This window comes from Schistocerca cancellata, chromosome 6 (assembly GCF_023864275.1).
Source record: "Schistocerca cancellata isolate TAMUIC-IGC-003103 chromosome 6, iqSchCanc2.1, whole genome shotgun sequence".
Classification (NCBI taxonomy): Eukaryota; Metazoa; Arthropoda; class Insecta; order Orthoptera; family Acrididae; genus Schistocerca; species Schistocerca cancellata.
The window spans coordinates 675,744,813-675,758,360 of NC_064631.1; the positions used below are offsets into that span (position 1 = coordinate 675,744,813).

The 13,548-nt window shown below is 37.8% G+C and overlaps 2 protein-coding genes across 3 annotated transcripts in view; one reads left to right on the plus strand and one right to left on the minus strand.

Annotated features, from left to right (window-relative positions):
- LOC126190701 (F-box only protein 33) overlaps positions 1 to 884 on the minus strand; it is a 124,461-nt gene extending 123,577 nt beyond the window's left edge. For both annotated transcript variants that reach the window (XM_049931168.1, XM_049931167.1), the window contains exon 1: positions 453 to 884. In XM_049931168.1, coding sequence (XP_049787125.1) covers positions 453 to 859 — 407 coding nt within the window. In that variant the 5' untranslated portion in view covers positions 860 to 884. The remainder of the gene's footprint in view (positions 1 to 452) is intronic.
- Positions 885 to 925: 41 nt separating this feature from the next.
- LOC126191391 (membrane protein FAM174A-like) overlaps positions 926 to 13,548 on the plus strand; it is a 39,323-nt gene continuing 26,700 nt past the window's right edge. Inside the window, exons 1-2 of the mRNA XM_049932250.1 lie at positions 926 to 1,794; positions 12,397 to 12,567. Coding sequence (XP_049788207.1) covers positions 1,391 to 1,794; positions 12,397 to 12,535 — 543 coding nt within the window. The 5' untranslated portion in view covers positions 926 to 1,390 and the 3' untranslated portion in view covers positions 12,536 to 12,567. The remainder of the gene's footprint in view (positions 1,795 to 12,396; positions 12,568 to 13,548) is intronic.

Consider the following 13,548-nt stretch of genomic DNA (forward strand, 5'->3'; position numbering starts at 1 on the left):
ATATCTAAGACCCAAATATTGAGAGAAAAAATGTATGCAACATTGCAATCATTATTACCAATTTGATGTTTCGTATTGTAGGATATAGGCGAAATATCTTTAAGATATTCCGTTAAGTTTAAATCTCTTATATTACAAGTCACTCTGTAGAAGCAATTGAATAGTAAATAACTCTTGTTATGTAATTGTTATTAAATTTCTTACAAACCCTTCGTATATTAACATCTGCATACTGTTTCGACAAGTTTTTCCATGTGCAAGGCTACAATTTCTTGACTTTTCGCTAACATAACATGGAACTAAGTGACATATGTTACGACATCGATGACATGTAGCTGTCAATATATTTGCATGAACAATCCAGGAATAATTCCATTATCGATAAGGAAAGCAGCACTCGACATTCCATACGCAATGTTAAATATTCTACCAAATAGATGCCATACACTTACCTTTCGATAAAAGTTATCCTATCACCAGCAAATCTGTCAGGAACTTCAAACCTGCAATGACTTGGCTGTAAGGAAAGACGTCGAAGAGATTCATTCTTACGAAGTGTTTGTATTATTCTTGCAGCCTCCTGTACACAAATCAAATCCATTGCGTCAAAGCTGATTGTAGCATTACGCAATTTCGTTGCAAAATGTTTAAGCTGGTACCGAGTTCGTAACACACTATCTTCATCTTTAGTTTTAAGCCTAAAATGGACTGTAGGCCAGAAGCTGGAATGAAACAGTGTACCTCGCCATTGCTTACACGTCGACGAAGCTCTAATTCTCTCTTTTTGAGACAAATAAGTGAAAACTTCTAACAAAATGACACTTGGCAGATGGTTCCAACTACCTTCCTCCATTGCCATCAATGACACCCTATCTGTTACAATCGAGGAGCAAAGATATGACGCAAATAACACAGCTGGTCCTCTTTCTATGTAAACTCAACATGTCGGCTGTCCCACCAGAGAAGTAAAATGTAGTGCATAATCAAGGAGTTTCGTAAATCGTGAATAAAACTTTCAAGAACTTATAAACAACGAAGTCATTTCCGTGTGATTTTTTTGAGTGATTTGTTTCCCGAAAAGATAGCGAGTCATTTAATAATTCTGTTTCGTTATGTACTGTCAAATATGCCAAGGTCTATTTTGAGTTTGCATTGAACTAAAATACTTTCAGGACAAGGAAAAAAATTGGACAGAAATAGTTTGGAGGCTTTTCTGTTTACTTTACTTATTAAGGGAATTGTAGCACCTGTGTTGATTACCAAGTGTCAAAATTGCGAAACGTATTTGTGTGGACTGGTGGTGCAAACGAATGACGTATGCTCTTGGCGTGGTAGAACGGCAGGAACTTGTATTTCAATAGCTATTAATTATCATAAATGTTGCCTAACCATGCTAGGAAACTCAATACGTATAACAGCCCATATAACAGTATCGTGCGTGCTATTGTGTAGTTTAATTTTGTGTAGTGCAAAGACAGATATTGGAAATGCACAAGAATCATTCAGCAGACTTTCCCGGTCTGAACCAGCAACAGACGTCAAATTGCATGAAGAAAAACAGAAGTCATCTGTATCTGTCAGACCACCAGCACAAGACAAGAAAAATAAAGATGTCACTCCGTCTACGAACGTTTCACATGCCAACAACGTGACAGTAACTGAACAATCTGCTGGCGAACAGACTGGTGGTAGGCCACAACGTAACCTGAATTCCGGAGCTCTGTTACGAGGGTTTTCAGTTTTTGTTGGTCTCAGCGCCATTGTCGTGATATATATTGTAATAAGGGCGATAAGGTAAGCAATATTTTATGTTATAAGGAATAAAAACGTTGCTGTACTCTTTCAGATTTTACAATCTGCAAGCTAAATTCAAAGTCTGCTTTATCGTACCTTTACAGTTTTCTCCCGGCATTAATCTCACTGACTTACCATGACTGATGATCTAGAGAAAGTTGTGGTGGGCTGTGTCCATTATTTTCTTGTAATAGGCTACAGGCCGACAGCTTCTACGTATATTTTTAGTGATGTCGCTTTGCCAAAACATTGCATAATTTAAAAAAAAGGCGGTTTTGTCACACAACAACTAGTTTAGTGCTGTATTACTCACTTGAACTATGGGCAAGAGGTATATTCTCTTATTGTGACCCACATAATAGTGTACACAATTGTTAATCATTACAAAAGTGTGTATGTATAACAGCATATTTATAACACTGTTTTCAAAATTCAGTGGAAGTACAGTTCTGATGTCAATACAATACTCCACAGATTTTCTCTAGTTTGTCAATTTCTGTTCTTATTCATTCACAGTTGTTCATTGTGCTATTAATTAGATATATATGTTCCATGTATCGGATCTCTTAATGTAAATCCATCCTTACCATTTTTATAAATGAGCCATTCTCCTTTTTCATTTCAGTAAAAGTAATTTGGGAGTTCTGGGAGGGGGGGGGGGGGGGACTGAACTATAACTCAATTTATAGGATGGATGTATATATGCGATTTGTATGTGTTTCTGTAGTACATGCTGGCCTTGTACAGATTACTTAATAATAGAATTGTTGAAATTTAATAAAAGTAATAAAATAGAGATAAACTAGAAGTGACTCCTCTAGGAGCAGAAGCTGGAAATACAGAAGCGTCCGATTCCACCCGTCTGCTTTGACCCATGACGTCACAAATATGGCGGAAACGACCATACATACTCCAATATGGCGCCTATGACGTAATCACGTAAACATGACACCGCTGACACGAAAGTACATTGAAAAACCATCTTACACACGTTCCACAAAAAACCTAATGAAACTAACGGGAAAAGCGTGGGAAATTGGCGGTTTTTAGAAATACGGAAGCGTCCGATCCAACCCGTCGGCTTTGACCCATGACGTCACAAATATTGCGGAAACGACCATAAACGACAATTCCAATATGGCGGATATAAAAACGTTGCATACGTATCACAAAGACGAAAACACATAGAAAAACAACACACACAAAGGTTTCACAAGAACAATCTGCTAACATTGATAGCAAACAAAGATAATAATAAACAAGTGGTACACAAGGCCAGGCAGGGGGGGGGGGCTGCCCCCCCCCCCCCCCCGACCCCCCCCCCCCACCAAAAAAAACTCCCAACCTAACCTCGTATTCAGGGCTACGCTACAGATCAATGTGTAGGTCAATCAAAAGATAAAAAAAAGAAACAAATAAAAAAAAGAAAAAAACAATATTGATTCATTAGACATAACGAGTAGCGACAAAACATATAGACCATAAAGATTGAACAATCTAATGGCAAACTGATAAAAGCCTCATAGACGACGTTAAAACAAAAAGTACAGTAAAAAGGTAAACTACATATTACAGGCCCTAAAACTCCTACTAAGGTAACGTCAACGAGGCAACATCTACAAACACGCCACACTCACAAACCAAACTCCGCGCCGTAATGACGTCACACACCACAACACCCTTACGTCACGGGTCAAAGCCGACGCGTGAGATCGGATGTTTCTGTTGACCCCGGTTTTTGGGTGGGGACAAAGTAAATTTAAACAAATTTATACACACATCACCATACCAAACCACACAAAACGAAAAAAACCGTCAACACAAAACTCCGCAAATTCCACTAAACACAATATCCTCTGGAATCGGACACTTCTCTTGACCTATAGCTATATGGCAGCTTCCGACCCCACAAATTGGAATCTAATTCTTCCCTTGACCTATATAGCCGAACAGCAACTCCCGATACTGGAAAACCCACAGCCACAGTATTGATACCACACACGTGCAATGCTATCACGCAAATGAACCCCATATGCCACGTAACACGCTACCCATAAACACACCACCAGAGAGAACCACCGACCGCAACAATACGCCACCAATAAACACGCCACACATGCAAAGTAAACCAAAAACATCACCTAACACACCACCAGAGAGCACCACTGATCACATCAAAACTACACGTACGAACACGCCACTTGCACAAACTAAATTCCGGGCCATCATGACATTACATGCCACAACAGCCTTACGTCATGGGTCAAAGCCGACGGGTGGGATTGGACGCTTCAGTCGACCCCCAGAAGCTGATGAAGAGGACACAACCAAGCAAGGCCGCAGGCTGAGTGATGTGATTCTGCTGCTTAATGGGGCCAACAATTTGTGTGTGGGTCATTCCATATCAAATCACCCAATATAAAATAAAATTTTACACCCACCTCCTTAGATTTTCATGAAATTTGGCTCAAATTGTTCTAATACCATCCTGACAACACCTGAACATTTTTTTTTTTGCGGTATCTCTTATAGTTTTTTTTTATAAATTTTTAAAGCTTTTATGTTTTGCGTTTTCCGAACCTTCGGAAATGGTGAATTTAATTTGTATTCAAAACTTTAAAATTGCTTATCTTAAAAACTCTTTTAGATAACATCATGAATTTTTGCAGCAAGTTTGTTTATTATACATATTTGAAGATAAAAATGATGCTATTAAAATATATTAATATTCTCTCTCTCTCTCTCTCTCTCTCTATATATATATATATATATATATATATATATATGTGTGTGTGTGTGTGTGTGTGTGTGTGTGTGTGTGTGTGTGTGTGTGTGTGTATATCGACCTGCCAGCGCTTTCTTTTGGTAAGTCACATCATCTTTGTTTTTAGATATATTTTTCCCACGTGGAATGTTTCCCTCTGTTTTGTTTTATAAGAATTGCAATATCTAGAGTCTCAGACCTGATAGAATGCTCAAATTTGTTTTAATTTACTCTTAAACATATAGGCTACTTGATAAAACAAAAATAATGATGGCTTTTTAACATGTTTATTAATTATAGTAGATTACTTTAGAATTATGTACAAAGATAGTGTACTTACGACATTTATGTATAACCCAGCTGATTGCTTGAAACATTGAATTTTTTGAGTAATTTTGTCTCTTTAATAAACGTTAATGCTGATTAAAACTGTTTTTCCACTTCATCCAAGAGCTTTCAGTTCTTTTGGTACAGTCTTTTTTGAAGTAATACATTCTTCCAGTGCCGCTTGATTGAGGTGTGTCTACTACACAGACTGTGCTCCAAAGGCACTATGCAAGAATCTTCTCTTTCAGGCCAATAAAATGATGCAGCTGGTCCTGAAGGATGTAGAAATAGAATTTCTGCATCTTCTTCATCATTGAATATTGTTTTTACCAGTCCAAAGTACCAGTTACCATCATAATTTGCAACCACATAGCTATTTATGGATGGTTCAACATGAACCCAATCAGAAGAAGAATGGAAAGAAGTGACTAAGGAGGGTTTTACACTATCTGTAGTCCTTCTAATTTCAAGGTTGTTTGTTGGAAGTGGTTTGAAGTTATGAAAACTTCTTGTTCCAGGAATGGTTCGGGTTGCTGAAAAATGTTTTTCTAGTTTTAACCGTAGCAAATCAGCTTCTTTTTTGTCAATAAAGTGAAAATGAATGTTTTCAATATTTTTTTCACAAAACTTGTACACATAGATTGCTGTCATTATTTGTTCTTCGTCTGAAAGCTGTAGACTGGCTTTCCTTAAAATTCTTTTAATAGTTCCTCCTAGGCCATCACAAATTGAGTTCCCATGACTTGTTGCAAAAAAAAGTGTTGGGCCTTCAAATTAAAGTCCCTCAAGTGTTCAGTCAAATTTTTAAAACTGTTTCTATTTCTGTACTGCCCAGCACAACCATCTCTAAAGTAGTGAACTGAGTCAATGTCAGTATGATGTAATGACAGCCACTTTGTAATTTATTTTTGTACAAAGTTAACAAAACCAGTGTCATGTTCTTGGTCATCACTAATAAAACAGTGGTTGGAAACAAAAACATTGCGTTCTTCATTTCTTAGAAAAACTCCAACTGGGTGTAGAGTACAACCACCTATATTCCAGTGGTAACTTTGGATCTCATTTTGTATAACAAAGGAATAATTTTCACTGAAATCCATCACAATAATTGCTGTTTTGGGTGGTGGGTCTTCTTTCAATCTCTTAAAGGCTGCTGATTGAGATTTTGCTATAAACGAGTGCGGGGTGAGCTTTTCCAATGACCTACAGAAATGTAGTCTTCTACTCTGATAGACTGTTGGATCATTTCTGCCCTGTCTGTGTTAACCCACTGACTGATTACAATTTCTTCTTCTAAATCATAATCTTCGCTTAGTTTTCCAGTTAAGTACTCAGTTAGTGCAGTATTTGCAGAACAGCTGTTGCAATGATGTAGCGTGCAGTTTTGGTTTTCCGTGTTGCACACAAGCATCTTAATTAGGTCTTTATAAGATTCTTCAATTTTCACAGCATCCAGTAATAGTTTAACATTCTGGTGGATACTGCATACACATACAGTGTGTGTGCCTGCAGCACTAGCAAGGATACACCATTTAGGTCCCAAGAAACAAAATTTTGAAAATCCTACTTCTACCTCGGGAATCTCCCATTTGAAAGAATAATAGAGTTCTCTCAAGTTACACAAAATGAGTCTTTTTTGCATGTACACTTTTTTTTCAACACTTACTTTGTCTTTTGTTCCAGGTAGCACTCTGGAACTTTCATCCTTTCCATAAAAATCTATTACAAGTCATACTGTATTTTACCTTTTTTTGGACCATGAGTTTCCAAAATACCTTTTTCAGATTTTACCTTTCTAGCTTGTCGCACCGTGTACTCACATTAAATTCTGTCATCACTTTACTTCGACTCCAAGAATCTGGAGCCAAGGTCAGAATCTGGATTTTTCTAGACCTCCCAACAGATGAAATCTTCTCTTTCATAAGAGAAATCATTACATCAAAATCCTTTGCTTTCTCAACCACACTTGTATCTTCTTCGCCATCATCAGAACCTGGTGTATCATATTTTAATGCTTTTGAAACCGCCTTTTTTGCAGTCTTTTCAATACTGCTAACCTTCCTTTTAAAATAAGACCCTTTACTTTGTTCTGACAAGCCATGAAGCTTTATCAGTGTTAAACCTAAATTATCAAGAGCAATGTTTGTTTGTATGAGGGATTCATTTCTGGATTCCAATTATTCTAATTCAACCATGACTTCTTCATCTGTTTCACTTTCATTGACTTCAACTCTTAATTTTTCCTCACAAAAGTTATGGCATGTTGAGCAAAGGTTTTGTCCAGGTTTTATGCTAATATTTTTTGTCAGTAATTGTTTAGAAAGATCCAAGCCTACACTTCTCAACGATTTTTTGATGGGCTTTTTGTGTTTTTTTAGTGGGTCTACACATGTTGTTTGATACTTTTCAAAAACATTTAAAAAGTAATAGCTGTGGTGTGAACATATATTCTTAAATTCACACAGATTAATTCCAGATCGTAAGTGGATCAAATCTTCTTCTTCCTCACTCAATTCAGATACCGGTTGTAACTTTTTTGAAGGTGTGTAGGTTGTTTGGAAACAGTCAGATTTTTTAAATAACCCTACGCTACAGGTTTGAATATCTGACATACTGATTTCACTTTTGGTTTGATTACTGTTCTGGTTACTTTTATAGCATATTGGAAAAGAATCTCTGTAAACTAAGTAACAGTACTTACTGAAAGTTCGAATAAACTTAATAAAATACTATCCTAGCACTATTTAACACTGTAATAATTTTTTACTTCAAAACACAGGAGTAACAAAACAAAATCCAAGTGTACATTGTTACTCCAAGAAGACAAATACTTATTTTCGGTGTCTAAGTCACTTGGTACTTTTTATTTTTAAAATATAATTAATATTATTTTAAAAATTAGATAACTATTAAACAGGTTAAAAAGCCAACATAATTTTTCTTTTATCTAATAGCCTATACAATTAAGAATATTTTAAAACAAATTTGAGCTTTCTATCAGGTCTAATACTCTAAATATTGCAGTTTTTGTAAAACTAAACATCCGTTAGCCTTTTTTTAAACCCCTTGTAAATTTTTTTTTTCATTTGGAAGATTTTAATATATCTTTATGGTAATTTTTTTAACATTTAGATATAATACATAAACTTATTCCAAAATTTCATACTAATATCTTGAGTATTCTTTAATATACAAATTTTTTTAGTTGTGAGGACACGTTTAAGTTAAGATTTCCGACTGCTGAAACAACGCCAAATCTAAAAACTTCAAAAAATTGGTTAAAAAATCTATAAGAGATAGAGCAAAAAAATTTTACAAGTGCTCTCAGGATGATAAAAGAAGTAATTGTACCAAGTTTCATCAAAATCTGACATGGTTGGTGTCAAGGCCTGGGTGACTTGACATGGAATGACCCGTGTGATACATCTGCATCTGTACTGTGATTAAGCACAGGCTACTCCCCATTAGGATTTTTTCCCATTCATTTCATATATGGAGTGCAGGAAGAATGATCGCTCACACTTGTCTGTGTAAGTTGTAATTGATCAAATCTTGCCCTCATGGTCCCTACAGAAATTATATATAGGGTTTGTAGTTTAATTCATAAAGTCATCATGCAAAGCTGGTTCTTAAAACTTTGTAACTAGGCTTAGTGTCCATTCGTGTTCTTCGCTATCTCTGTGACTGACTCCTATGTGTCAGATATGTGAGCATTTGTACTGCCCTTCTTTGTAAACATTACATATCCCTTGTTGATCCTTTATGGTGTGGCTCCCACATACATTTGATTCACTTGAGCAATGTGCTAGGGTGGGTTGCAGGGCTGTTCTGTAAGCAATCTCCTTTGCAGACTGATTGCATTTTGCTAATATTTCACCCCCCCCCCCCTCCCCCCTCCATGAACCACGGACCTTGCCGTTGGTAGGGAGGCTGGAGGCTGGGAGGCTTATGTGCCTCAGGGATGCAGATGGCCGTACCGTAGGTGCAACCACAACAGAGGGGTATCTGTTGAGAGGCCAGACAAACGTGTGGTCCTGAAGAGGGGCAGCAGCCTTTTCAGTAGTTGCAGGGGCAACAGTCTGGATGATTGACTGATCTGGCCTTGTAACACTAACCAAAATGGCCTTGCTGTGCTGGTACTGCGAACGGCTGAAAGCAAGGGGAAACTACAGCTGTAATTTTTCCCGAGGGCATGCAGCTTTACTGTATTGTTAAATGATGATGGCGTCCTCTTGGGTAAAACATTCCGGAGGTAAAATAGCTCCCCATTCGGATCTCCAGGCAGGGACTACTCAAGGGGACATCGTTATCAGGAGAAAGAAAACTGGCGTTCTACGGATCAGAGTGTGGAATGTCAGATCCCTTAATTGGGCAGGTAGGTTAGAAAATTTAAAAAGGGAAATGAATATGTTAAAGTTAGATATAGTGGGAATTATTGTAGTTTGGTGGCAGGAGGAACAAGATTTTTGGTCAGTTGAATACAAGATTATAAATACAAAATCAAATAGGGGTAATGCAGGAGTAGGTTTAATAATGAATAAAAAAACTAGGAGTGTGGGTAAGCTACTACAAACAGCATAGTGAACGCATTATTGTGGCCAAGATAGACACGGAGCCCACGCCTACTACAGTAGTACAAGTTTATATGCCAACTAGCTCTGCAGATGATGAAGAAATTGATGAAATGTATGATGAGATAAAAGAAATTATTCAGATAGTGAAGGGTGACGAAAATTTAATAGTCATGGGTGACTGGAATTCGAGAGTAGGAAAAGGGAGAGAAGGAAACATAGTAGGTGAATATGGATTGGGGCTAAGAAATGAAAGAGGAAGCCACCTGGTAGAATTTTGCACAGAGCATAACTTAATCATAGCTAACACGTGGTTCAAGAATCATAAAAGAAGGTTGTATACATGGAAGAATCCTGGAGATACTGAAAGGTATAAGATAGATTATATAATGGTAAGTCAGAGATTTAGGAACCAGGTTTTAAATTGTAAGACATTTCCAGGGACAGATGTGGACTCTGACCACAATCTATTGGTTATGAACTTATAGATTAAAACTGAAGAAACTGCAAAAAGGTGGGAATTTAAGGAGATGGGACCTGGATAAACTGACTAAACCAGAGGCTGTACAGCGTTTCAGTGAGAGCATAAGGGAACAATTGACAGGAATGGGGGAAAGAAATACAGTAGAAGACGAATGGGTAGCTCTGAGAGATGAAGTAGTGAAGGCAGCAGAGGATCAAGTAGGTAGAAAGACGAGGGCTAGTAGAAATCCTTGAGTAATCGAAGAAATATTGAATTTAATTGATGAAAGGAGAAAATATAAAAATGCAGTAAATGAAGCAGGCAAAAAGGAATACAAACGTCTCAAAAATGAGATCGACAGCAAATGCAAAATGGCTAAGCAGGGATGGCTAGAGGAAAAATGTAAGGATGTAGAGGCTTCTCTAACTAGGGGTAAGATAGATACTGCCTACAGAAAAATTAAAGAGACCTTTGGAGAAAAGAGAACCACTTGTATGAATATCAAGAGCTCAGATGGAAACCCAGTTCTAAGCAAAGAAGGGAAAGCAGAAAGGTGGAAGGAGTATATAGAGGGTCTATACAGAGGCGATGTACTTGAGGACAATATTATGGAAATGGAAGAGGATGTAGATGAAGATGAAATGGGAGATACGATACTGTGTGAAGAGTTTGACAGAGCACTGAAAGACCTGAGTTGAAACAAGGCCCCATGAGTAGACAACATTCCATTAGAACTACTGACGGCCTTGGGAGAGCCAGTCCACAAAACTCTACCATCTGGTGAGCAAGATGTATGAGACAGGCAAAATACCTTCAGACTTCAAGAAGAATATAATAATTCCAATCCCAAAGAAATCAGGTGTTGACAGATGTGTAAATTACCGAACTATCAGTTCAATAAGTCACCGCTGCAAAATACTAACGCGAATTCTTTACAGACGAATGGAAAAACTGGTAGAAGCCGACCTTAGGGAAGATCAGTTTGTAATCCGTAGAAATGTTGGAACACGTGAGGCAATACTGACCCTACGACTTATCTTAGAAGCTAGATTAAAGAAAGGCAAACCTGCATTTCTAGCATTTGTAGACTTAGAGAAAGCTTTTGACAATGTTGACTGGAATACTCTCTTTCAAATTCTAAAGGCGGCAAGGGTAAAATACAGGGAGCGAAAGGCTATTTACAATTTGTACAGAAACCAGATGGCAGTTATAAGAGTCAAGAGGCATGAAAGGGAAGCAGTGGTTGGGAAGGGAGTGAGACAGGGTTGTAGCCTCTCCCCGATGTTATTCAATCTGTATATTGAGCAAGCAGTAAAGAAAACAAAAGAAAAATTCATAGTAGGTATTAAAATGCATGGAGAAGAAATTAAAACTTTGAGGTTTGCTGATGACATTGTAATTCTGTCAGAGACAGCAAGGGACTTGGAAGAGCAGTTGAACGGAATGGGCAGTGTCTTGAAAGGAGGATATAAGATGAACATCAACAAAAGCAAAACGAGGATAATGGAATGTAGTCGAATTAGGTCGGGTGATGCTGAGGGAATTAGATTAGGAAGTAGTAAAGGAGTTTCGCTATTTGGGGAGCAAAATAACTGATGATGGTCGAAGTAGAGAGGATACAAAATGTAGACTGGCAATGGCAACGAAAGCATTTCTGAAGAAGAGAAATTTGTTAACATCGAGTATAGATTTAAGTGTCAGGAAGACGTTTCTGAAAGTATTTGTATGGAGTGTAGCCATGTATGGAAGTGAAACATGGACGATAAATATTTTGGACAAGAAGAGAATAGAAGCTTTCGAAATGTGGTGCTTCAGAAGAATGCTGAAGATTAGATGCATAGATCACATAACTAATGAGGAGGTATTGAATAGAATTGGGGAGGAGTCTGTGGCACATCTTGACAAGAAGAAGGGACCGGTTGGTAGGACATGTTCTGAGGCATCAAGGGTTCACAAATTTAGTATTGGAGGGCAGCGTGGAGGGTAAAAATCGTAGAGAGAGACCGTGAGATGAATACACTAAGCACATTCAGAAGGATGTAGGTTGCAGTAAGTACTGGGAGATGAAGAAGCTTGCATGGGATAGAGTAGCATGGAGAGCTGCTGCAAACCAGTCTCAGGACTGAAGACCACAACAATATTATTTTACCAGCCATATATCCAGTGAATAAATTATTACTTTTGTAAATCAATTGATGTGTTGCAGAGCCATAAAGATAGTGTGAACCTGTTACATGGAATATGTACATAACTAGCTATATATTATTAGGTTATTTACTTAGTTGCAAATCGTATCACTTGGTTTGTATCCTTTACAGCATTTATGATCAGTTGGTTTCTTCTAATTAATTGACAGTAATGGATTTCGACTCTTTCTGATGTTAGTTTCTGAAAACTGCTGATGATGGTAGTTACTTTAATCTGATATGTCTTTGATTTCTGCCACTTTATTTACATTTCATTGTTGTTGTCAACAGTATGAGAAGAAAGAAAACTACAGTCAGAAAATATGGGATTCTGACAAACAGAGAAGATGTGGAAATGACCCCTCTAGGAGCAGAAGATGATGAAGAGGACACAACTCTATTTGATGTTAGTAACCAAACGAGGCCATAATGATACATATGAGTTGTGACGGGTTTTCTCAGGTAATTATAATATGGTTTCATAAGATATGGACTAGATATGTAAAGGGAAACATCAGATTCCACACATCTGCTTTGACCTGTGACACGTGTTGTGTGAAATCATTGTGGCGCATTGCTCTTGAGTTGGGTTGAGCTTGTGGATGGCATGTTGCAGTATTTGGTGGTGTGTTCTTTTGGTAGTTGTTCATGTTTGAAGTTTTTCGTGTTGTATGAGGTATCTGATTATTTGACTTCATGCAATTGTTCTGTGAAGTTGTTGGAAGAAAGTGCTGTGTTGCCAGTGAGTTACTTTGACTTGTTGTTTCAGAGATTTGTAAAACTTGTTTGTGTTAGGTACGATGAGTGTCCCACAGTCCCCCCCCCCCTTCCCAAAAAGTATTTCTTCTGAGGGTCCCTGGTTGCAAGCAGCACACAATCGGAGATGCAGGCAATCATGGGGATTTTCTCGCATTGAACCAATCATCTTCACAGTTAGCGACTACCAAACATAAATAGAATGAGGCTAACAATTTAAAAGACCCTCCCAAATGCACCATAGTTCCTCATGCTTTCACGTACTGAAGACGTACAGACCTTTGATATGGTAAACCGTTTATTATTCAGGAAGGTGTTGATGCAATTGCTGGCCCTGTGAAATCCTGCTCTCGTTTATGGAACTACAATTTGCTTTTGGAGACTACTTCTGATTCTCAAGCACAGCTAGTTGCAGCTTCGCTCCTCCACAGCTGTCCTGTTTGTGTCGAGGCCCATCAAATGCTGAGTTCTTTCTGTGATGTTATTTATGGTAAGCTGCTTGATGGTTTGATTGAGGCAGAAATCCAAGCATTCCTCTCTGATCAGGCTGTCATTGCAGTCCACTGGATGGTGAAAAAGTTAGATGCATCCTTACTGCGCACAACATGCACTCTTTCTTTCACGTTTGGTAGAGTGGTACTTCCATCAAAGGTCAAAGCTAGCTATGAATTTATCACAGTCCGAGTA